The sequence below is a fragment of the Nylanderia fulva genome, unplaced genomic scaffold (assembly GCF_048542155.1).
Source record: "Nylanderia fulva isolate GAGA-0341 unplaced genomic scaffold, ASM4854215v1 Scaffold24, whole genome shotgun sequence".
In the NCBI taxonomy this organism is placed as follows: Eukaryota; Metazoa; Arthropoda; class Insecta; order Hymenoptera; family Formicidae; genus Nylanderia; species Nylanderia fulva.
In genome coordinates this window covers 765,775-792,755 of record NW_028190304.1, presented here as the reverse complement: position 1 = coordinate 792,755, position 26,981 = coordinate 765,775, and the positions used below count along the sequence as shown (strand labels likewise).

The following is a 26,981-nucleotide window of genomic DNA, read 5'->3' as shown; positions in this document are numbered from 1 at the left end:
TAAAAATATATCTATAAGACGTTGTATAAAAGTCTAGCGAACCAAAAAATAGAATATTTTTTTCGATTTTTTTGATAACCATGTAATATTATTTAAATAAATGGATAATATTTTCTATTGAAAAATATATTTTGTCAATAATAAAATTAAGGTAAAATTGTAAAATGTCAGAACACAATAAATAATGGTATTTAAAATAATAGCGTGAATGGTTAATTTTATTATTTTTTCAGTGATAAATTACCTATTATATAAAATAAGAATCTTTATATTTCAATAATTTTTTATCTTTATATTTATATTATTCCTGAATTCTCACAAAAAGGAAAAGGAAAAAGAGGAAAATATTTTTTTCAAACAAAATTAAACAATTTAAATTTAGGTAGATACTGTATTTTTATGAAAAATTTTGTTTCTTTCTTATAATTTGAAAATGTAGAAATTTGAAAAATCACTATAAACCAAACATGACAAATATGTGTATCATAATGCAAAAAATATTGAAATTCCATTAACATACATATTATAAATATATGAATCAAATTAATCAATTAATGAACAAATAAATACTGTATATTAAAAGGTATCTTATTTTTGTGATTTGCTAAATTCTTATAATCCTTAAAGTAAATTTGATCTAAAATTAATTGAAATAAGCAAAATCTTCCCAAAATTTAATTTGCGATAAGCCTTTCTTTTTCAATCACTTGTATCTTAAAAATTATTGATGCCTTAATATTTTCGCTAAAGAAAAATTACTAATAACATCTAATGTTACTAAGATCTAATAAAAAAATAATTATACATATATCTTTATTGAAATATTTAATATATAATAGAATAATTTAAACATGTAATAATTTAAACATTTAAACACTGTAAAAGAATTACTGTAAAATTACATAAAAAATAAGTGTAATTTTACATAAATAATAAATGTAATTTTATATATTTTTATATAGGTAATATCACATAAAAATATTTTTTTACAATGTAATTAATATATCTTTTTATAACATTACAAATCTGTTTTGCTTATTTTTGTTCTGCAACTCGTATTTATATATGTATATGTATAAATATTCTTTATTATTATGTCAATGTTATTATTTGTGTATGTAATATATTTATAAAATTATTAAAAATTATTTATTACAAATATACAATATACCGACCGAGTTCCAGCTACGAGGAAGACGATCACCATTCGAGAAACAGGTGGATCGGCGCAGCGGAAATAATCTGAAGCGCGCGCGAAATGACGTTTCGAGAAGGCGCCACCAGCCGAGATCAGTCGGGATCGAGGCGTTAATTCGCTCGTTCGTTTCTCGGCCATTCGCTCGCTCGCTCGCTCGCTCGTATACGGCTTCAGCTTTTTGAAATGTCGCCGATGGCCGTGACAGGATCTATTTTTAACCGCGCGCCGAGATAAGCGCGGGAGGGACGTCGCGGGTAAAGAGCCAGAATAAAAAGAGAGTAGGGGTGAGAGGGAGAGGGATGCAGAGGGGAGGAAGAGGGATGCGGGGGGGTGAGAGGGAGAGGGGGAGCGAGAGAGGCAAACTCGCAGCATCAGTAGCGTGACTACAAATTCGATGTCTAACATTTTAGTTTGATGTTTTAATATTAAAACACGAAATATGTATAATAAATAAATAATTAAATAAATATATATATATATATATTATATTATATTATATAATATAATATAATATAATATAATATAAAAATATATAATATACATATATACATACATATATTAGATTTATATTATATATAAATATATTATATTTTTATATTATATTATATAATATAATATAATATAATATAAAAATATATAATATACATATATACATACATATATCAGATTTATATTATATAAATATAATAGCGAAAAGAAGCGCAAAACCGATGTGGCATTTGAGAAATAAATCGCTGTCAGGGAAATGACGTTTTAAGGTAAGATTATAAAAAATAGATTCGCACGTAGATGCGAATCATATGTTATTATAATACTCGCGTGCAACATTCATTGACATGCGAGACACGTGTTATGTGATGTATGATATTTATTAATATTTACTATTATTTCTTGCAAAAAAAAAAATACCCGCAGCGAAATTTTTTTCTTGACAATATCTGCGGGATCTCTTAGAATTTTTTCCCTAGTTTGAATGCGCTAGAATACATTATTTTTACTAAAATATCATATTAATTTTTTATGAGAACAAGAATACTGTTGTATTTTATTTTGTTTATTGTATCTGGCTTTCGCGTTAAAAATATCCTAATTAATCTTTTATACATATTTAATATATTAATAAATTTACGTTGAGTCACAAAATAAATCGTTGAATGTAACAAAAATTAATATATGAGAATAGTCGAAAATATATGTCCACAAAAATATACATTTTATTTTTATTATTATTTAAATAAAATTTTATGTTTTATTGCTTCGTGACTTTCCTCAAAAACGTTCGATAGGAAAATGATTTAAATAATATAAAAACAAGCATATCTAGATGTTGTAATCGCATAAAGATTAAAAAGCTTTTATTTTATTTATTCAATATATTATAAATATTATCATTAATATTTAATTTATATTATGAATATTAACTTATGAATATTAATAGTAGTAGATATTAGTAAATAAAAATATATAGGTATTATAATAATATAATATTATAATATGTATGTATATTTTTATATTAAGTTATATTATTTATAATAATACTTATATTAATGTATATAAAAGTTTAATTAAAATATTTTTAACAAAAGTCAGATACACTGAAAGAAAAATTTGTTAACTTGATTAAACCTTTAAATCAAATATTATTTTGTAAATTGTACATATAAAACATATAAAATATTTAAATTAAATATAACTTATTAAATCTAACAAAACATATATTTGACTTAAATACTGTTAAATATTTGAATGGTCAATTATCAAAATAATAATTTAATTGAAAGATTTAATCAAGTTAATAAATTTTTTGTCAGTGTACAATAAATAAAATAAATACAAGTCTGCTTTAAAAAAAATGATATTACGAGAAAATTTTTCTTATTTTTTGTGCTAGCAAAAAATAACTTTAATTATTTGAGTCTTTATCTAAAAAATGCTAAAACGCGATATTGTCTCATCTAAAATCACTGAAACACGATGTTCATTTTTACACTTTAAATTTAACCATTATTTATTATTCAACATGTATGTATATGTGTACTAAAAATAGAAAAGAAATACTATAAATATTATAAAATAGTCATAAATGCAACATAGTTTCTCTCTTGCTCACACAACGCATGTTGTAAAATAATATATATATATATATATATATATATATATATATATATATTTTATATAAAAGTGCATGAACGAGAGAACAAGTAACACACAATAAACAAATTATATTATAATTAAAAATATATTATAATTATTTTAAAGAAATTAAATTTAATTATAATATATTTTAATTATTATTTAAGTTATTAATTTAATATAATTGTATAATATATTTAATTATTTATAATTTAATAAATTAATAATTAAATTTAATAAATAATGATTAAATATATCATATAATTATTAAATAAATAAAATTAATAAATTGTAATAAATTATTATAAAATAATAAATATATTATAATGTATTAATAAATTAAATAAGATATATATATTAGGTACAAAATATATTATAATTATACACATTTATGACACAGACACGTTGAATAAGATTTCTCTTTTTAGTACACGTGCGCGAATATCTCTGGCGTATACTTTCTGGAAGTCTATAATAAAAAGGCCCGTTCTCGTTACATCACTGATTCGAGACCGACGAATTCGCCGTGCCGGAGTCACCATAGAAGAGAAAGAGAGTGAATCAAAGAAGTAATTATACGTGACGTCACTCGACTGGTTTCAACACCCGACCCGAGTGCAACGAGTCGAGTCCCGATCCAGCACAGCAAGTGGGCCAGAGAGGGCCTTGCAATTACGAGATGCGTATATGCATATGTGTGTGGAAGAAATGCAATCTTCATACTTCTCTTTCTCTCTCGACGAGGAGAGTCGAAAATAGCACCTCCGCCAAACTTTATGACCGGTAAATCACCGACGCGTTAGCGTCTGTAAAGTTTACGCAGCCACTTAAAGCGGTCTATAACGGACGCATTAATCACAATAATTCTAACGGCGAGTGCAAATTAAATAAATCATTTCTAATTATTTATCGGCGAATGTGGCGAGAGAGAGAGAGAGAGAGAAGAGGGATCATCTATGACACAACACACAGAAAATGTTGGGTCGGGTCCATCTTTCATTGCGTTGTATTTCTTATTAATAAGTATAATTAAGGAACTTTTAGATATTAAATTATACACACGTATGTGTATATGTAAACAAAATTATTCTAGATTTGTCAATAAATTTAGAGAACACAAAACTTTGAGAAGAGCAATCTCTAGATTATTACTTCCTTAGATACGCAAATCAAAATGAAGTATCTATACGCAAATAGAGTCGCTCAAGTATTTTATAAATATTCATATATTAATCTATTTTTAATATCTCTTAGTATTATGCGTATTCACGAAAAAACTATAAATATCTAGAAGAGTATAATTGATAAAACGTACTGTTTTTCTTTAATATCTTAAATATTAATATATTTAATATCTTAAATATTATTAAGTTTCTAATAATCTTCTGTTACCTAATTTTTCACAATTACGAGATAATTAATTTTTTTTTCTAAAGTGACGTAGAAAGAGAAAAAGAAGTTGCACAGTTGCAAAATAAATATATATAATATTTATTATGTATTTATAATATTATTATATATGATTATATATTTATATAATATTATGTATTACAAAATAATGCATAATACATATCATTATATGTGATTTAATATTTTATTCGAGAAAATTATTGTCTATATTAAAATTAAATTTATCAATTTAATATTCTATTTATATTGAATTGTGCCGACTACATATTTAACTATTAAAGGCATAGTAATATTCTGCGCACGTTCAAAGTGCAGTTATCATAAGAAAATCACTTTACTCCATTTCACAAATAGCTCGCCTGAAACCGACTTACACAATCTCGGTTATGTAAATATGATATATGTATATTTAAAAAAGAAACTGTAATAAAGTTAATGCGCAGATGAGAGAACTCGATTCATGGACAAATTATGTTAAATTTGCTTTACTAAAAATTTCAGAGAAAAATCTAGAAGCGATTAACATATATTTTATTATATAAACATATGCAATTTTTTTTATAGATTTTTTTTTCTTTTCTCGATTTCTCTTTAAACGCTTCAAGGCCTTATGAAATGAATAAAATAAATAATATAATATATAGAAAAATATATATTGAAATAAAAAACAGTTATATAAAAATATTCACGTATGTTTTCGTTACAAAATATCCGTGGCGAAAAAGTTTAAAACTTATTGTAAGTCAATGACAACTTATTTTTAGATCTACGTTATTCAAATCAGAGAAGAAATAAATTCGCGAAACTGTTTAATATATCAAAGTGAAAGACGCAATTAATTGACACAGTTTTCGTAAGAAGTAATATGAGTTTGACAGCTTTCAATTATATTTTTAATTTATTAAATCAGCGATAAATTTGAAATTAAATGAATAAATTAGCTATAATTTAACATTTAATTATGATATAAATCCAAGTTTTTCGTGTCGGAGATGTCAGATTAAACGAAAATTCGAAGTGCACGTGTATAATCTATCATTAATATGGCTTTACGCGCAGGTGACGTAAATGTAACATGTAATTGGCCAAATTAATTCTTATATCTTCAAGTAATGTAAATTAAACTACTATCGTGAAGATATGTGTATGGGAGAGAAAGAAATTAATTTCACATATTTTTTTAATTAATAATCAATAAGCAAAATTAATATAAATTGCTCACCCTCATGATTATTCAATGTTTCTCTCTCTGATCTGCTTCTTTTTTTCATTTATTTTTCGTTGTTTTTTCACTCACAATTAATCGCAAAAATATAGTAGTTAATTACGATCGGAGCGTGTATTAATTAGAATTCCATAATTACACTTTCAGCATTCTTGTGTTAATCGTACTTTATTGCAATTTTATAATTTATAAATGTAAAAATCACGAAATTATTATCCGCCCGGCATCGGAAAATCAATCGATCAAATGATCTTTGTTGATTTAGATTAGATTAGATTACGTTAAACTATATGTATATAAAACACACTCGATTTCACGATTTCTCGTTACAAAATTAATTGTAATTATAATCACTGCAAAAAAATTATTACGTTTGATAGTTCTTAACACTCGTCGCGATCGTATTTCGATCGTAATATAGTGAAAATATGCGTCACCGAGTTGACGCGTCTTACCGCGAAAATGACAACAAATGACAGTAAACAGCTGATCGATGTGACAACGCGCTGTGCGTCGAAATATTTTAATTTATACATTTACATATGTATATATTATTTATTTATCGTTTATATATTTATATGTTTATTTATCTCGCGATTGCGACAAGAAAATAGTAAACGTAATAAATTTTCACGAGTTTTTAATTTTTATAAATTATAAATTGTAAATTTATAAATTAGTTATAAAATATTTATTAAAAATATTTGTAAAATTAATTTCTCTCTCGCTCATACACATATACATATATATGTACGTATTCGTAATAGTAGTTTGATTATATAGAGATAAGAATTTAAAATGATTACAATTACAAATTTAATCGTAATGAGAGTAAAAATGCCAGAAGAGAGATGCGTACTATTTATAAATAACAGAGATAACATTCCGTGAATTTATCAATGTCGAATGAGCGAATTGCGGTTTTGTCTGATCATAATTTTCGCGTTTTTCCATCGCAATATTAAATAAAGTGCGCGTCGGGTGTAATTAATGTCCAGAATGCTATGTTAAGTATGTTCGTAGTTAACCATGTTTTTGTGGGAAAATGCTGTTAGCGCCATAAAAAAGCGGCGAAGAACAAGAAAGGAAAAAAAGCTCGAGGAGACGACGAAGAATTTATAGAATAAATTTTTATTTTATTATTTGCATAATAAACCTTAAAAAAATAATAGAATTTTTAGTTTTATTAAAGGTTTTAGCTATCAAAAAATACTTTTATATTTTACTTTAAATTTAGGAAAAAATATCAAAACTATATGAAACATTCATAATATTAAAATTTTGTCTTGCGTCAACTTGCCTATATAAATCTTCTAAAAACTAAAATTGTTGCCAAAATATTAACAGTTTTAATAAAAATAATAAGAACATATGTGATATATTAATTATATGTTAAAAATATTCAATTTTCCCCCTTATGTGTATATGTCTCTTAGAGGATAGTAAAATATAAAATTATAAAATTTGGAAAATATTTTAAAATCAAAATTGTAGAGTTATTAATTTGCATTAATGTACTTTTGATATGAGTGTTAAGAGATAATTTTCAATAATTTTTTAAAGTTATTTCGTAAACAATAAAACAGAAATTATTTCAATAGTTTGATTAAAGGAAATAATTTGAGCAATCAAATTGATATAATTTCTTAATTTTATCGTTATAAAATACTTCCCGTTAGTGCATCTATATAAAAATTTAATTAATAAATTTAATATTTTCTACCTGCAGTATTAATTAATTACAATATTTATTTTTATTTGTGATTATAAGTGTTTTATAAAAATGAGTGTATTAGCATAATACGAAGTCAGCATCTCAATTTTCAATATAAATTTCCTGATAATTAATAGAAGAGATAAATTGAGAATTTAGAGTGACAATTTTATCAGTACATGCGTGTATTAATACTTAATTACGCCATAAATTCGAATTTCTTATTAGTATGAGAAGATATACTACATAGATATAAGAGAAATTCTCAAAGTGTTTCTTTGACGTCGATAAGAATAATAAAACCTTGGAAAAATCGCGTATCAATGTTTTTAACACTGGACACGTGTCTGTATCGATGAATCTATATCATTATCCGCGATACTCTGATTACCGCGATAAAAGATCAACCTGATGATACAATTCACGCGGCCTTCCAAACACACAAACACACGTACGAATACGTATATATACAACGATAATTCCTTGCATCACAAGCTCTTATCTGCTATCCGTTGACGTTTTCTTATAATAGCAGAGGTTGACCGAGATCTCGCGTGTGCCAGGCATAGACCGGAAACTCGTTATAACGCGATCCTGCTTATCGCGACCGCTGAATGTTATAAGATTCCTTGATTCCTATTTTTAAATTTCAATTGAGCACTTTAAATCTTATTTTTTTGCGTCGTGCCTATTTAAGCAGAACTCCGAACTCTTTTTATCGGTTAAAAAAATCAATATATTGTAATATAAATATAAGAATAATAATATAAATAATATAATATACAAAAATATATAAAAAATATATTTAAATAAATATAATAATATAAAAATATATATAAATAATATAAAAAATAATATAATATATATGTACATATACATATATTGGTGAAATAAATAAATTATATATATATATATATATATATATATATATACATAGATATTTTTTTGATGTAAAGAATATTTTCGAGGCTATAAATGAGAAACTAAATGCACAGATAATTCACTTGAGATAGTGTATTTGAGATTTTACTTGGAAAATATGCCTAATATATGCGCAACATCTTTGACACTCTGGAAATGATGGCTAGAAGTCGCCTTTCGTTGTTGTACTTGATCCGAACGTGCAATGTGCTACGTAGGATGACTATTCTAAACTTTGTAATTACGCAGTAATGCAATGCGTTCAAAATACACACAGTTAAACGATTAACTCGTTTCTAATCATGATTGTTTATATTGTCTTTTTCACCTAAATATATACTGAAAAGAAAATGTGTCAATTTGTTTAAACCTTTTTTTAATGTTATATTTAATTTAAATATTTTTATATGTTGAATTAACAAAATAATATTTAATTGAAAGGTTTAGTGCAGTTAACAATTTTTTTTCAGTGTAGCAAACCGACGTAAAAATGACGCACGCTTGCTATTTGGGTATTAAATTATTACTTTTCATAAAAATTAAATTTTTATTAAATTATTATTTAAATATTAAACCATTAATACACTGAAAAAGCTATTGATTTGAAATAAATATTTATTTCAATAATCCCATTGATACCATTTATTGAAATTAATACCATTTTTGAAATTAATATTTATTTGCCGTAAATAAATACTTATTTAATATAAGAAATCCTTTTTTAAAACAAATAAATATTTATTTGTTTCAAACAAATGGTGTTAATAGCATTATTGAAATACGTATTTATTTGAAATCAATAGCTTTTTTCAGTGTATTATTTTAATTATTATATAAATATTAAAACATTAAATTATTACATAAATATTAAATTAAAAACATTAAATATTAATTATTATAATTTCTGTAACATTCTTGTGCACTCTCAATCCGATTAATTCGCTTAGCTCAATTTAAAATTATAATTAGAATAAAGATAAATCTATAGTGTCTGCGTCCGCGCGCAAAAAAAATTGCAAATGTAAGATTCTTTTTAGCGATGGATGAGATTCAACAAGGATCTTTTATTCGAGAACAAAAAAAAAACTATATGGCAATGCAATAGGTGAAAGGAATTAAACGTGAAGCAACAGGTGTGTCAGGAGCGAGCACAAGTCTCTTACTTAGACGTACATACACACATGTTAATGTCATCATCTCCACCCTATATGCTTTCCATTATATGTCCTTGAAATGTCAGATTTAATCAGATACTTTTCACGTAACGCACGATTGATTGTAATAAAATCGAGATGTAAAGCGGATAAAAAAGTGCTTAAAATATCTTCGCAGTAGAAACAAAATATTTGGTACCGAATAAAAATTCAAGATTATTTAAAAAAAAGAACTCCGAAAATGGATATAAAATTAAAAATACTAATATATAATAAATAAAAATTTGAATAAAAATATTTATATAAAATTTGAATAAATATAAAATTTAATTTTAAAGGTTGCCATCTTTGAAGTGAAAGTTCATATTTTACGTACTTATTGTTAGTCATAAAAATCGTTGACCGAAAGGAGAGAAATCGAAATCGCGCAATGCATATCAAAATTTCGGATGCTACTTAATTAATCACGTCCAATCACGATGCACAGGAACTGACGCGCTATAAAAGGAAATCGCAATGCGTGCATTGATTCATCTACGATGAAAGCGCTTGCATAATGAAATGCACCGAGTTTAAAATTAGCACCTTACTGCTGACTTGGGTTTCAATCGTTTTCCTCTCGCGTAACGATTTGAAATAAAACGCATCGAATTTCAATTATCATCGATAAAAATCGTCCCCATTCGGTGGCGGCAGCAATTTTTTTTTACGAAAGTAGTTGCTGAGATAGTATAAATATTAATGACTAAAATAGAAAAAATATAAGCTTCAACAAAAATATACTTTGCAGACACATTTTGCAAATTTAATTTCTCATATTTCTAGGATATTTAAATATTAGCATGTAGGTATTGAAAAAAATTTGTCAACTTGACTAAAGGATGCTGATTTTTAATTTTCAGCATTAAAAAAGTCCCTTTATTATTTTCGATAAATTCCATCAAATAAAAGTGGACAATATATTTAATAAAATTCTTTTTCTTTTTCTGCGGTGCCTTGTATTTTATTTAATTAATAAAAATATATAGTTGCGAGCTTTTCTCACATAATCTCAAAAATTACTTGCTTATTAAAAATTTACTAAATAGTAGTTTTTTCCAAGTGCTCAGATTATGAAAGATACATGTGTGATAAATTATCAATATTTAAAAAAAAACTCAACGCGTGTGGAAATAAATCACGCGCAAAAATAAAAATAAATTGTTTCTTAAATAGCAGTCGCGGTAAATTCATAAATTTTACGTATCTATGCGGGAAAAGAACCGAAGTCCGCGGAGGACATTAAATGTCAGCTTCGAGTTTCTCGTAGAGAGGAAAACATATATAACTGATCTCTCTTGCCACTTTTCTTCATGGCGCAACCTGTATGGAGAAGTCTGCTGCCTTCGAACACGCGGAATGCAAATAATCCCCGCCGAGCATTTAGCGCCGGCTTCAATATTCGCGTCGCGTTTATTAATACTTAAGCACATACGCGTTGTATTAAGTCGCGTGTGCACCTGACAAATGAAACAGATTGAATACGGACATATGTATAGGCATCGATAAATCGAACGCAATTGAACGAGTGCATTGATCGACGCAAAAATAAGCGGAATAATTTTCCTTTTTTTTCTTCCAGTCTCCATTGTATTAGAGACTTCGCCTTTAGAAAAATTTTAAAAATGCTCAAATCATGTGTGCAGATATAATTTAACATATATCTTGTGAGATAATTCGAAATAAAATATTAAAAAAATAAAAATTATAATATAATTCAATAAAAAATATTAAAGAAAAAAAGAATTATAATATAAAATCGGTGAATCAGCTTTATAAGTATAGGTAATAATTAAAAATTAAAGAATTTTGAAGTATTTCAAGCTTTAACTAAATAAATTGCATGCAAGATTTCATTCTTATATTCTTAATTTTTAAATTTGCTTGAAAAATAATTTTGATAAATTTTTAATTTGAGGCTTAATAATAAAGATAATTGTGATGTGTGTATTTAACAAAAGTATCTATTTTTATGAAAGACTTGTATACATCCAATTAATTAAAAATTATAAAAAAAATTATATGAAATTGGCATATATCCATCTAATAATTAAAAATTAAAAAATTTTGAAGTATTTCAAACTTTAGCAAATAAGATTTCATTCTTCAGTTATATTTTTAAATGCACTTTAAAAATAAAATTTTGACAAATTTTTAATTTGAGTCTTAATAGTAAAGATATTTAATTGTGGGAATAAAATAGCATAAAATGATGTTCATTTAACTCTGAACCCTTCAAAATGATTAATCGAAAATTTAGTTAAAATAGCTATAGCTTTGCATAAAGGAAAAAAACATTCAAAATAAATATAAATTATTGGTGTGTGTGTGTGTGTGTGTGTGTGTGTGTGTGTTATAGGTTATACGAGTGACGAATAAAGATATTTAAAAAAGATGATCTCAATGCCGGTGAGTTAAATCGTTGACAAAGGTCACTTTTGCATACTTGTATCGTAAAGAAGAATTTGCCAAAATTATATCATAACTTTTAGATCGTTAAACGAAACTTGTGAAAATCGTTCAAGAATTTTGACTTTGTATAAATCTAATTACACATCACGGTTTATTATGACTAGTAAAATGTATTTTTCTGCATTTGTACACTAAAAAAAATTTGATAACTTGACAACTAAATATTATTTTGTTAATTGAACATATAAAAATATTTAAATTAAATATATTAAATCTAATAAAACGTACAATATTTGATTTAAATACTAATGTGTCCAATTAACAAAATAATTAGTCAAGTTAACAAAAATGTTATCAGTGTACATAATATATATAATTAAATAAGATATTTAATATTATTTAAATATTTTTTAAAAATTAGCGAAAGAGATGTATATTTTGCGCATCCTATATATTATACATTTTTTCTTTATAATAAACGTAGACAAATTAAGACGTTAAATCTTCCTTTTTTAGTGCACTATAAAAAATATATAATATTACATAAAATATATATAAAATTACAAAAATAATAAGTGTATAGTAATAAGTGTAAAATGTATACATTTTTATTATTTATCGTGTAATTTTACATTCATTATATATGTAATTTTACATATTTTTATGTAATATATTATATATTTTTTTACAATGCGAGAGAAATTGAAGCTTATAAGCTGTATGTATAAATTATTTCCAAAATATTTGATGCATGTTTTACAACCAAACCATAAGTCTTATTAAATATACATACAACAATAATAATTATATATATATTTGATATTATAAATATATAATAAATAATATCATAATCTTCCTTGCGTTTTCTACGAAATGTACTATTTTTTTATCTTAAAAATTTATGTTTCTATATTTTTTACGCTTGATACAACTTTCTAAAAATATATTTCGCAAAGAAAGAGATGTGACATTGAATATGTTTATCTTCAAGAGAACGTAGAATATAGAGCGCATATGTGTGCGCGCTATCATATTTTGTTGCGCACTGTACACATTATCGCTGACTATTGACAGTGCGTATAATTTTTCCTTCCAGTCGATCGCGCTCCATTTTACACGTGCGTGTTAAAATGAAGAAACGTCATATAAACGCCGGTATGCGTTATAAGCGCGGGTTTAAAAATATCCGTTTAATGCGGGAAATTATTGGAGGGCCCACAAGGTCGCAGCGCAAGGTGCGCGCGAAGAGAGGACAGAGGGGAGATAAAAAAGGAGAACGGAGTATACATATGCATATACAGGGTGATCTACGAGTGCAAAAAATTTCGGTAGCCGAAATCCGTTCGGAAAGTCATGTCAAATAAAAAAATATAATACGAACATATGTTTCATATTTTAACTAGTTTTTGTATTATTATTTATTATATAATATATATAATTATCATTATTAATATATAATAAATGTTTTGTAATAATTATTTTTCCATATAAATCATAAATATTATAAAATGTCAATAATATATAATTAGCATAAAATACGAATAATTATATCATTAATATTATTAGAAATTATTCATAAGAAAATATAAAAAAATTATTTTCTAATATTCCTTATATAATAATAATAATAATGACAATTATTTTGGAATAATTTTTAATAATAACGTTAATAAATTATTATTATCAAAAATAAATAAAAAAAAAAATACAAGAAATATGTTTTGAATTTCACCTGTCAAACGAACTGTCAAAATTTGGTGCACTCGTCGTGGATCACCCAGTACATACATACATAAATCTACATACACGAGAGAGAAAATCCATGTATGCGTAAGAGCGTGCGCGCAAAATACGTAGAAAAACAGAGGCGCGTGGTACCAACCTGTCGCTCTTGTCGACGACCGCGAGAGGCGCGAGCTCCTGGAGCGGAGGCTCCGCGGAGATGCCCTGGGCGCGATCGCGGGTCCTCGGCTTGGTCGGCGTGCGTGGGGGCGCGGTGCTGAACGGCAGGACACTGAGGAACTTGTCAAGGTGGCTGCGTAGCTCCTGGATCTGAGCGTCGCGGCAGCAGACCACCGCCTCGAGCTCGGCGATACGCTCGTCCTTGGCGCGGAGCAGCTCCTGAAGCTCCCTCAGGGTGCCCATGGCGACGATCGGGGCACCACCGCCGCCGCCGCCTCCTGGGGCGACGTGCGGCACTTGGGCGATTTGCTGCGTGGTGGTGGCTGCCTGGGAGCTGGTGACAGCGGCGACGGCGACGGCGTCGACGGCGACGTCCCGCATTGGCGGCTGCGACGAGGCGGCCGCGTCCTCCTCGTCGGCGAGCCGCGGCTGCGTCGACGAGAAGCACAGCGAGTCGAAGCACACGCGCATAGACACGCAGGCGTCGCCGATGGGCACTCGGCACTTGGTACTTTTGTCCATTCAACTCACCGATGATCGCACGAGGGAGGGAGAGAGAAAGAGAGAGGATAACGCGAAGCAACGCGACGTCGGTCGTTACTATCGCACGAATTCGCGCTCCCGAAGAGCGGAGGACCGACGTCCTCCGCCACCTCCGCGCCGACGTCCCGCACGAGTCCAGAGAGCGAGGGATACTGGGAGTGGGAGGGAGAAAGACGGAGCGAGAGAGGGAGCGAGAGAACGAGACCGAGGAGTGGGGGAACTGCGCGCGCAGCGCCACGCCGGTCGCGACGTCACGTGACGTAACGAGGTTCTCGAAGAGTGACTAGATTCGTTCTGCATACTAAGAGCGCGTTTTTCAAAAGTTTTATTCTTTTTAGAACGAGAATAGAAGAGGAAAATTAATATTAAATATTACATTTTATTTTAGCATGTGTTTTATTTATATCAAGATTTTATTTTCGAATTAAAAAAAATTTGTCAATATAACTGCTGATTGCGACTAAATTTTATTCATGTGGATTTTTTGTAATCTTGAAAAAAAAAAATTATTTTGCCTTCTTTAATAATTATTTTATTTCGATTTATAATAGCTTCATATGTTATTAAAATATGCAATTAAAGATTCTTTAATAAAGCAATATAAACAATTTCGACATTCTGAATTGCTCGTTTTAAATGAGCTTTATGGATAGAGAACTTTGATACAGCCAATTATTAGTATCAAATTGTAATAATGAGTATGCATAACGTATAAAGTCCAAAGCAAAATTGAATACATATACATTGCAGTTATATAATTATATATAATGATATACAGTTATATAATTATACATATATAATATATATAATATATATAATTATATATAATTAAATAACTATTATTAAAATAATTGTTTTTTAATTTAAAGAATAGTTAAAAATTATTCTTAAAATATAAAATTTATAAAAGGTAGCATTCAATATCCATTAAAAAATCCATTTCAAAATAATTAAAAAAAATCTAAACAGAAATACTGACTTGTTTTGATAGGTGAAACGCTCCCGTGATAAATGTAATTATGAAGAAATAATTCATAATGTAATCCACATAAATTTGCACGTAAAAATCTGCATATCCTTGGAGAAATGAAACCTGCGAATAAACAATAACCAAAAATTTATTATCCTTATATAGGTACATTATATAAATATTACTGCAAAAAAGCACTCATATTAGCATTTGTGCACGTGTATTATGTACAACGGAAAATATGTACAATGAATATAAATAAAAACAAAAAAGAACCATCGTACTTTAATTGCGCTAAAGATTTGTCATTGGGGAAGAAGGGGTTCGCTTCCTGTCCTTAACACGCTCGTTTTCGCGGCACCTGCGAATTCGTCGGCGTTGTTGCACTGAAATTTCTCAACTTTATGGGTCTCTTCCGTATTTAAAAATACCTCGTTTAAACAGACGTTGTTCAAGCTAACGGCGCTGTTCGAGAGGATGGCCGTTCCGAGATTCGGATTCTTCATGTCGGCGCTGTTAGCACGTTTGTGCGACGGAGATTTCGAGCTTACGTTATTTTTCTCGGTCTGCGTGTGCGATATTATGTCGCACGCTTTGCCGAGAATGATTAAGCTATTTAATATACGAAGAGCCATTAGAATGAGATACGCCAGCAGTAGAAGTATGATATTAGCGGGTCTCGCGGATGGCGTGAGGGTTGTGCACAGAACACGGGCCATGGCGACTCCCAGGGGAAGTGGTATAAAGCCCATTCGCCGCGCTACCAAATCCGAGGGATCCGAGAACGCTGTTTCCCGACGTGTCTGCGTCATATCATAGGCCAAACTCACGGTATAATCCCTGTAGACGGTCGAAGGCAACTCATTGAAACGCGTAATGAACGCGTGTTTCACCTTCAGACATACAATGTGATAATTAGCGTAGGCAGGAATGATCAAATGCGGTTCGTGGATATTTCAGGTGTAATTATAGCGATATTATAACATATGTAAACTGGTGAAGGATTATTAAAAGAGTGAATCTCGATTGGCAATGTAAAATTAAGGTTACATAAGATTTTACATAAGACTTGAATAATTTAAATAAGAATAATCAAGTTCGATCACTAATAGAATCATCTAGACTCGAGACATGTATATAATATAATAATATAAATATAAACTTAGGCATTAAAAATAGCTAGTACAGATATTAGTAATGCAACAAATCTATTTTTAAATTATTTCTTGTGACGTTAGAAGTCAGAGAGAAAACACGCTAAACATTCTTAAATGCCATTTCGAAATAAAAAGATATTTCGATGAAGCAACACTTCAGATGACTTTGGCACACTCTCAAAATACCTTGAAAACTATCATTTTCCCTTTATAATTTATAATTAATCAATAGCTGTAAAATGACTGTAATATGAAGCCCAGTCATTCCGTGTGACAGTTTGATTTAAAATTTAAAAAATGAAGCTTTAAATTCTTCTATACTTGTTTTGAATGCTTCCTTCCTTTGGAATTATTCTCAGCATATCAAATAGCACATCAAATAGAAAAAAAATCTAATTGATGCTAAAAATATTCCAAAAAAGCACCAAAATATTAAAAATAAATCTAGAGAAATTTAAAAATAATTTTTTTTTCTGTTGCACTTAATATCTGTACTTGGCTCTTTCTTCGTCTTCATACTTGAATTTGTATTTATATCATAACATAATTTTTATATATGCCAGAGCCTTTTTGATTCATTAATTATAATAATATAATTTATACAAACCCAGTCAACAAGAACTTCTGCGAACAACAGCATCACACAATCTGGCAGTAACACGGCGAAACGATCGCTGTGCCACGCGTATTCCTTCATTGTTTGTAGAGTCACTGCAAGGAGCAGCATAGTTAGGTGAAATCTTTCCCTGACATCGGCGCAAGATAATTGGAATAAGTTGTTCTTGTCAAACTTCTTGAACACAGAACCCTTCAGTTCTACAAACTGAAAATATTTTGCATATTTTTAGATTTTTTTATACTTTGTATTATATTTTATTTTATTTATTATTTACTATTTTATTTATTCATTCAAACTTGCTATACTTTATTCTTGGATACTAGGAAAAATTGTTTCACACTTTATGTGGCATACTTACATTGTTGGACATCATAATTGTCAGAAGAGCTTTGTTGCTGCTGTTGATCGCTACATTTAATGTTGTTGCTTGGAATAATACCAATATGCTGTGAAATACTTTATGAGAATGCAGTCAAGGTATATATATACATCTTGTTCTACGACTTAAAAATAATTATCGCAGATCAAATTGATTATGAATATATATAATTATATTAATAATCAATTTTCGATTTGCAATCATTATATATATTATATATATTATATATATTATACATATTATTATATATATAATTATATAACACATTATTACATCAATTATATATTTAAATTATACATATAATTGTATCTAAAGGATACACACATAAATGAAAGCGAACAAAAGATGCGGCAATGTACCCAAATGTTGCGTACGAGTGGACCGAGAACGCGGTTCGGTGGCTGTCCAAAGAAGAGCGTCTATAGCGTCTTGGCCAAACGCGCTGAAAAGACGATCTCCTACTTCCAGCATGTTATAAAATATGTATAACTTTATAACCGATTGACTCTTAACCAAATGATACATCATGGAGGTGTCCACTTTCCAGGTGGCTGCCCAACAACCTACCACTACGATCCCTTTCAATAAATCGCACACCTCGGCTGGGCTTAAATACATCTTTGTGTTTGTCGCACCATCTCTTTCCCTGCCTCTGTGAAATAAGATTAAGTGAAAATTTTTTAATAAATATATATTAATTAATAGAACAAATATATATTAATAGATTCTTCTAGATACCTTAAACAATGTTGTAAGGGTCTCGTAATCACTGCCCATAGAGCCATTACAATTCTTAACGGTAAAAATGTATATACAAAGAGAAAGGAATCCGCACACTTTGGCAACCAAAATAATAATAAAATATAAATTATTTTGAAGATATAAAATCATTTTAATCTTACAATGGTGTAATATCGTCATACCTGAAGAAAACCATACGCCATAAAGTTCTCCACCTCTCTAGGAATTTTTATAAACGAGTAAATCTTCTCCCTTCTGGCAGAGAACTTCTCCTCATCATGTTCCAACTGATAATCCCTTGTTAATTCTGTCTTTAAAAATTGCATCAACGACACTTCTGAAATATTAAAAATATTTAATCAAACTATACACAAAAATAAAGCTGTTTTATAGAAATTTTATATTAATAATAAAAATAGTTCTATATAATAAAATTCCTAGCATATTTCTAACATAATTAATTAATAATTCATTCAAAATTAATAATAAGTAATTTTTAATATAATAACTGGACAGATAGTGGAGTACAACATATCTTAAGTCAAATTATCTGTCAAATGTAAAACTCATGAAAATTTTCCTCTATATAAAAAAATTCCTAGCATATTCTTAATATATAATTAATAATTCACTAAAAATAAATAATAAATAAATAATATAATTGGACAGATAATGTAACGCAACATATCTTAAGTCAAAATTATCTTTCAAACGTGAAACTTATAAGAGCTATTCTCTGTATAAAAAAATTCCTAGTGTATTCCTAATATAATTAATAATTCAATAAAAATAAATAATAAAATAAATAACAATAATTGAACAGATAATGTAACACAACATATCTTAAATTAAAATCATCTGTCAATCATGAGAACTGTTATTTCACATTTTACAAATAAATCTTGCAAAATTGGATATGACGCATCTGCACAGATGACTAATCTACTTTTATATTCCAATTATGTATTCATAATTTATCATACTAGTTGTTTTTTCTGTAGAAGCTAATTCTGACAATCATGCATACACATATATTTTATATATATATATATATACATATATGTATGTACTTTGTCTTTTCTTCGTATCTTGTCCGTCTGATAATTGCGACCTGTAGCGCGGCGGATCCACATTTTCCACCCGTTGTTTATTGTTGGATGACACATGATTTTTCGACTTGTCAGTGCGAAACCTGATGGTCCTCTTCTGGTCCGACCAGCCATCCTCCTCCCCGATGTCTCCGTCAGGGACAACGCTTTGCATCTTCAATAACAAATACCTCAAACAATAAGGAACACCATCGACGCGAGATGCATTCTCTTTCCGAACTTTCTACCCTCTCTCTGCGTCTTTTTACTCGGACATAACCACGCGTCGTCTCGCTTCTCCCGTAGAAGTGCGACTCTGTTGTGCCTGGTTCCGGGCACAACTGTCATAACACAGCGCGAACAACAAAACGCGACGGTCGGCTCGGCGTAATAATGTCCTCCGTCCGGGATACGCTTTTTGTTACATGACACATGTGTCGAGATCGGCTCTGCGAAACTGCGTCAAGTTTTCCACACATTCAAGATTATATATTTTATGAATTAGATTGTATAAACAACAGTCGATAATAACAGAATTTTAATAATCGACTGTCGATAAGATATTTAAGATAATATGTCATAATGACAGACACTTCCTTAGTTACGAATCTGATTTGAATCAACAACAGTTTAGCATGCGAGTAGTTTCTGTGCATGTTTTTTTTCAGAAAGTTTTATAAAATATTGTATAAAATTAATAAAACTTTAAATAAAATATTGTGCGATACAAAATTCCACGATGGATCCATCGATCGAAAGCAATAACGCTGTATCTCTCGATAATGAATTTAAAGCTGATGACAGCATGGAACGACCGGGAACTAAATTCAGAAAGAAATTGTGGATAGACAATACGAAGTCTTCGAATGTGCCAAACGTTCTGGATCCAGATGACTCCTTGATGAAGAAATTCCAGAATGCCCTGCGGGAACATCTTGTCCGTATTGACGATAAATTGAGCAGCGAGATATTAGATCTTGTAAGGATTTTACTCTCTTTTCCACATCAATTTCATGAAATATTATAATAGAAAAAATTTTATCAAGTAAATAAAACGCGTAAGATATTATATATAATTATTATATATAATATATATTATATATAATATATATATATATATATATATATATATATATATATATATAATTATTATATATAATAGATATTATACATAATTAATCTATATAATATATAATATGTATAATTATAATGTATAATACATTATTGTAATTATTAATATAATTAAATATATAAATATATATTAACTTAAATATTAAAATATATAATTATTCATTGAAATAATTAGCTGCAAATATTTCGCAGGAGGCAAAAATAAAATATATAGAAAAGGAACACGAAACAGAGGGCTTGCAATTGTACAACGCCCAGCAAGAGATAGCACAGCAGCAAATGACAATAGAAAAATACCAAAGTATGATAGCAAATATAATTTTATTGCGCGAGGAGAAGGACGCCTGTGTAAGGGAAGCGAAAGACTTTCGTAAGGCGGCCCATGCAAAATTGCTGGACGAAAGGACGAAAGAGAAGAACCGCGGGCAGGAGCTGGAGCAACTTGCAATTTTGCAAACACAATTCACGGAATGGCAGAAGGAGCTCGAAAGCGATTTGGCCGTCTCTAGACAAGTGTCTAAAAAAGACAGGGCGATTCAACGGGACCTGATTGCACAGAAGCAGCAGAAGGATTTTATAATATTTCGTCTGATGGAGGAGATATGGAGGATCAAGAGCGAGATAGCCAATCTGGATGCACAGTTGCAGCTGAAGAATAAGGAGAGGATCGAGATCAATCAGATGATCGCCGACGTCAACGCCGACCTGGAAGCATTGCACAAGCAACATATGAATTTATGCAACGCCTGGAATTCCGTCGTGCTTAATATCACTAAGCGGAATAAGGTTTACGAGCAATTAAACGCGGAACGCGAGTACGTAAATATTTAAGGCTCCTGACTCCTCGCACAGTTGAAAAATTTGTGTTAAATTTAACAAATACCACATATTCCAAACGGTCCATAATATGAATTTGTTAAATGGAGACACAAATATTGTGTAAACATTTTAACACGCGTTTAATATATTTTTTCAGGAAAATATGCGAGTCCTTCACCACAATGCATACAGAGATAGAGAAATTGAAGAAGGAGACTCAGAAGGAAGCTGAGAATAACGAGAATTTGACCTCGTTGCATTTACGAATAAAAGACAATATACAGATTAATTCAAAGCTGATGGAAGTGGAAAATGATAAACTTAATAATTTGCAATCTGAATTAGTGAAAATGGCAAAATTCAGCGAGCACGAACAACATGAATTTGACCTGATTAATAATGTATGTTAAATTTAGTTTTTGCATGTTATTACCAATAATCAAATTATTAATTAATTAATATATTTTAAGTAAAAAATATATTTTAATATCAAAATATGTATTAATATAAATATAATATAAATAATATAATATAAAATAATATATATTAAATATTTAAAAAAAATATATATATACATTATAATTAATATATTATATATATATATCCAGTTAATGAAAGTCTCACATTTTAGAAGTGGCAATATTTGTTACACGAAGAAGAAGAAATTGATAAAGAATTCGCCAAATTTTTGAACAAGCAAAACGAGTTGGAAAATACAATATATAGCAAGCTGGAGGAAAAAGTTGCACACGATAAAGCGGCTCGATATTTGAATAAATTATTAGTGGATTCTAAAGACAGAATACAAGAACAAGAATTGTCACTGGTGGAAACAGAAAATTCATATGGCAAAAAATTATTGGAATTAGAACAGCTCAATGCGTACATATCTCACGAAAAGACGGAATTAGAAGAACTTTTGCAAAGTAACGACATGAAAGGGAAAGAGATAGATGAGATTCAGAAAGAGATCAAGAAACACGATGTCACAATCGAGAGAAAACAAATAAAAATTGCCACCTTGACTAAAACCATTGAGGAGGTGATATTAAATATATTATTAAAAATAAAATTATATTTAATAAAATATATTTATTAAATATTTATTAAAATATATTTAGTAAATATTTAATAAAATTCTATTTAAAAAATGAAAATGTAGTAAAGACTCTCTTTACTTGTATCTTTTTTTTTACAGATATTAACACATACTGGTGGCGAAGAAATGAATCCGCTCGACATGAAAATAATGACTTTGGAAAAAAATATAGAAGAGATACAGCAGGATAATAAAAAGTCACAGCAATTCTGGATTCGACAAGAGGGACACATGATTACACTGAGCCAACAAAGGGACTTACAGTTGCAGGAACTCAATCTTCTTAACAAGGAAATTATGATTATGGATCAAAAGAATTTGAAACTGGAGCATACCCTGGAAATGCTCGATAAGGAAGATTCAAATATGCAGAGAATATTAAATCTATTGCAACAAAGATTGGTGCAGATGAATGCACAATTAGTTATACAAAAAGGACTGAAAGAGGAGCTGGAGGACAAAAATTCTATTATGAAAAACGAGGGTGTACAGTCTCTCGAGGATGCAGAATTAAATCTAATAAAGATGCAGAGTGATTTAAAGCAGTTATACGAGGAAAAAGCATTTTTGAAAGATAATCTAGAAACTGTGCAACAAGAGAGTTTATCGTGGGAGAAAAAAGTAAAATTTTAAATATACATTTAATAATAATAATAAAATATATAATCATACGATAGAGCAGAAGAAAAATATTTGCCCCACACATCAATTTATAATATTTAATTATTTATTTCAAGCAAACAAACTTAATCATCATTTAATCTATTTTTTATTAATATTAATATTACTTATAATTATATTTAGATTAATTATATATTTATTATTATTATTATTATTAATTTAATTTATTCTATAATTTTCAGGTGCAATTAATGCAAGAAACGACGAAGAAGATGAAGGATGAACGTACAAACGGTGGTGATATTGCTGTAATGAAAAGCGAAATTCACAAAATGGAAATGCGTCTGTCACACTTGCGCAGGATACAGGAAAAATTGATCCATGATATGGAGTTTTGTGTCGCGCGAAGAGATATTATATTGGACAAAGTTATGAGCAAGTTCAAGAAAGATCCAAAGGGACAACACAATCAGAAAGTTATATTCTGCAAACGCCTCGCTGATCAGAAATTGAAGATAAAACAAATCGCGAAGGTAGTCAAACTCGACTGACAAGTGAAATGAATCGTTCTCTCTTGATATTTATTTTTTTTTTATATTTCTTACAGGAGACAAAGAAAATTGAAAATAAAATATTCGAACGAGAATGTCAAATAAAAGATACGCTAGACAAGTGTAACGAATTGCAAGCAACATTAAAAATGGTAGGAGACGTTATCCCAAATGTGGATCAGAAGATAATGCAAATGGAAGCTCTTAAATATTACGTATGTTATTGTGAATTATTTTCTTTAAAACAAATTTGGAATTGCTATATTTGTGTTTAGAAAGACTTAACATTGTTATAATTAAGAAAAAATACCTTCTGTTATTTTTTCAGAATTTGCAAGCGTTAGTTTTCAAACAACGAAAAGCTAAAATGCTTCAAGATATTAAAAGCAGTAGATACAAGATGCTTTTTAAGAGCGAAACAGCAATAAATGAAGAATTCCAAAACGAACAGATTCTTCACGATTATTTGAAACACGTAATGGAACGAACGAGCCAAGACTTCCCTTTATTGAAAAATAATATTCAAAAAATATTTTTGACATTAGAAATATTATAAGATCCCAGTAAATGTAAACGAAGAAATAAAACGATGGAACATTATTCAATAACACAATAATTGTAACAACTTGTATAAATGCATAATGCATGTAATAAATTTGTATTGTAAAAAATATATTGTACTTATGCAGAATGTACACCTTTGATAAAAGCTTCCATGGATGAAATGGGAGTATCTGGTAAAATACCATGACCCAAATTAGCAATATATCGAGTTTTACCAAAATTTGACACCATTTTGTGTGCACGATCAATAATTTCATCCTAAGAATAATTATGAGTATTTTTAACATATTCTTGTAAATATCTTTGTAGTATCATTAAGTATCATTGATCAGTATTAGAGTAGATATTTTTATTAATCTTAAAGAAAATGTTCAACATACCTGGGAAGAATACATTGCGCAAGGATCCATATTACCTTGTAATGTTACGTCAGGCCCAAGCTGGTTTCTGGCTTCAACAGGATCTACTGTCCAATCAAGGCCTATAACTTCGTAACTTTTATCCTTAGCGAGGATTTTTAAAGAATTCATGGTCGCTCCTTTCGGGAAAGCAATCTATAAAAACGGATTCAACGTTTATTTTACATGCAAAGATTTATTTTCTATATTCTATACAAAAATAATTTGTCTAGAGAATAATTATAATACATACCATAGGCACTTCCGGAATATTTTCTTCCTTCAATTGTTTTCGTACACGTTCACTTATTTGTTTCAGATATTTAAAAGAATAAATTGTGAACAATGCATCATCCAAATAGTCACCATTGCTTTCAAATACTTGAAGTAACTTGAAAAAGATAATATATAATATCATTTATTTAATTTATACTTATATTGTATGTATTTAATTTATATTTTTATATATGCTACATATATGCAGAGTTGAGTAAGTTAATTATTTTTTTAAACTAAGTTAAGTTAATAGCTTATAAAATTAATTTAGTCACATTAAAAGTTGCATGAACAAAAAACTAATTCAGTTAAAAATTAAGTTAAAATTAAATTAAGTTAAATTAAAAGTTAATTTTTTTAATATTATTTATATTAAATTAAAATAATTCAAAAAATTTTTTTGATTTATTTTATTTAATTTTTTAAAATTTATGTAAAATAAAAATGTTTTTTTATATAGGAACGTATTTTTTTTCTTCGTAATTAGAATTATGAAAAAAATAAAACTAATAGTTTACCTTTATTTATTTCATAATTCTTGTATAAATGACATATCATAGAATGATTATCTCTTATTAAAATTTAATTGTCTAATGCTTAAGATTCTCATTTTACAAAAGAATCCTTTACTATGTTTATCAAATTATACTTTTGAATATATATACCTGAGCACCAGCTTTCACTTGCATCACTAAATAATCCACAATAACATCTGTAATCATCTGCAACAATTTGTGAGAGTCCTCTGGATACTTGTACAACCAAGACCTTGCTTTAGCCATTGTGGAGCTACCTCCCCCTTGTATCATGTAACCCATCAAAGTCCACTAAAAATACAAATTAATATACAAATTGTACAATACAGCAGAAATTCACAAAATATACATCATCTATCAAGATGATCCTTTCAATAATAATAATATTGTATATTTTTCTAGAATACGAAAGTACTTGCAGGTGCTCCAGTAAAACCTATCAACGGCACTCTTCCATCTAACTTGTGCCGAGTCAATGTTATAGCCTTTCTGACATATTTTAGGGCCTCTTCTACATTTGGTCGAGCAAGTCTGACCAGATCAGTAGGATCCACCAAGGGTTGAGGCAAGACTGGACCCTAACACATAGACACTTTTTATTTTATGAAAATAATAAATAGAGATAAATACAATGTACGTTATTTATACTTGTTGCTTTCCAAACATAGCTTAGGTAGATTTTCACTTACTATCCCTGCTACCATCTCGACTTTCAAGCCCATCGCCTGAGGGATCACCAGAATGTCCGAGAATATTATACTGGCGTCCAGATCGAATCGTTCTATGGGCTGCAGAGTCACCTGGCAGGCCAGTTCCGGGGTTTGGCAGACGGCGAAGAAGTCGTTCTGGGCCCGGACTTCCTGAAACTCCGGAAGATACCTGCCGGCCTGTCTCATGACCCAAATCGGAACTCTGTCGACTGGTTCTCCGCGTGTCGCTCTTAAGACACGATCGTTTTTCAAGGGTGGAAAATTGTGCTCAATCATTCTGACAATCCTCTCTATAGTTCCCAAATATATCCTTGTCACGCAATTCTTTTTTATAAAAATTTTTGCATATATCACATCATAATATTAAAATATCGTAGAATTTATTTCACTGATCTATATAACTATATACTATATACTATATACAGAGACAAACAAGCAGAGAGAAACAAGTGAGTGGCCACCGGGATCAAAGAGCTGCTTAATCTTGATTGGTCTATAAACGTATGCATAAGAAATTCGATTGGTTGAATTTCTTATGCATATGCTTATGCGCTTATGCAAGAGTGTGTGCTCCCTGCTTAAGAAACGCACTTATCTGTCATTCGCCCACGTGGTCATGAGACAGATTGCGCCGCCAATCGGGGAAAAAATTACCGTCCTCCGATTGGTCG

General features: G+C 29.1%; 4 protein-coding genes across 5 annotated transcripts in view; 1 reads left to right on the top strand and 3 right to left on the bottom strand.

Moving 5' to 3' along the window:
* The window catches only part of for (cGMP-dependent protein kinase for), a 49,116-nt gene extending 34,108 nt beyond the window's left edge, over nt 1-15,008 (bottom strand). The window contains exon 1 of the mRNA XM_029306885.2: nt 14,089-15,008. Coding sequence (XP_029162718.1) covers nt 14,089-14,630 — 542 coding nt within the window. The 5' untranslated portion in view covers nt 14,631-15,008. The remainder of the gene's footprint in view (nt 1-14,088) is intronic.
* A 743-nt stretch (nt 15,009-15,751) lies between these two features.
* LOC114934206 (protein TAPT1 homolog) lies at nt 15,752-20,607 on the bottom strand. Of its 2 annotated transcripts, none has more exons than XM_029306840.2 (7): nt 19,588-20,607; nt 18,700-18,854; nt 18,515-18,612; nt 18,097-18,428; nt 17,756-17,853; nt 17,386-17,601; nt 15,752-16,514 (listed from the first exon to the last, which is right to left on the bottom strand). In XM_029306840.2, exons 1-7 carry the CDS (start codon nt 19,778-19,780, stop codon nt 15,927-15,929), a joined length of 1,680 nt encoding a protein of 559 aa, XP_029162673.2. In that variant the 5' UTR covers nt 19,781-20,607; the 3' UTR covers nt 15,752-15,926. The 2 variants fall into 2 exon arrangements, with proteins under 2 accessions (XP_029162673.2, XP_085339409.1); XM_085483283.1 differs by lacking the exon at nt 19,588-20,607 and adding an exon at nt 19,501-19,550.
* Nucleotides 19,594-24,458, top strand: l(2)41Ab (lethal (2) 41Ab). Its single transcript, XM_029306838.2, has 8 exons — nt 19,594-20,584; nt 20,929-21,551; nt 21,713-21,956; nt 22,187-22,597; nt 22,754-23,275; nt 23,518-23,808; nt 23,883-24,041; nt 24,155-24,458. Exons 1-8 carry the CDS (start codon nt 20,345-20,347, stop codon nt 24,380-24,382), a joined length of 2,718 nt encoding a protein of 905 aa, XP_029162671.1. The 5' UTR covers nt 19,594-20,344; the 3' UTR covers nt 24,383-24,458.
* Nucleotides 24,453-26,799, bottom strand: Urod (uroporphyrinogen decarboxylase). The gene is made up of 6 exons (XM_029306841.2): nt 26,290-26,799; nt 26,020-26,178; nt 25,730-25,891; nt 25,042-25,179; nt 24,771-24,944; nt 24,453-24,648 (listed from the first exon to the last, which is right to left on the bottom strand). Exons 1-6 carry the CDS (start codon nt 26,584-26,586, stop codon nt 24,508-24,510), a joined length of 1,071 nt encoding a protein of 356 aa, XP_029162674.2. The 5' UTR covers nt 26,587-26,799; the 3' UTR covers nt 24,453-24,507.
* Between the last annotated feature and the right edge of the window lie 182 nt (nt 26,800-26,981).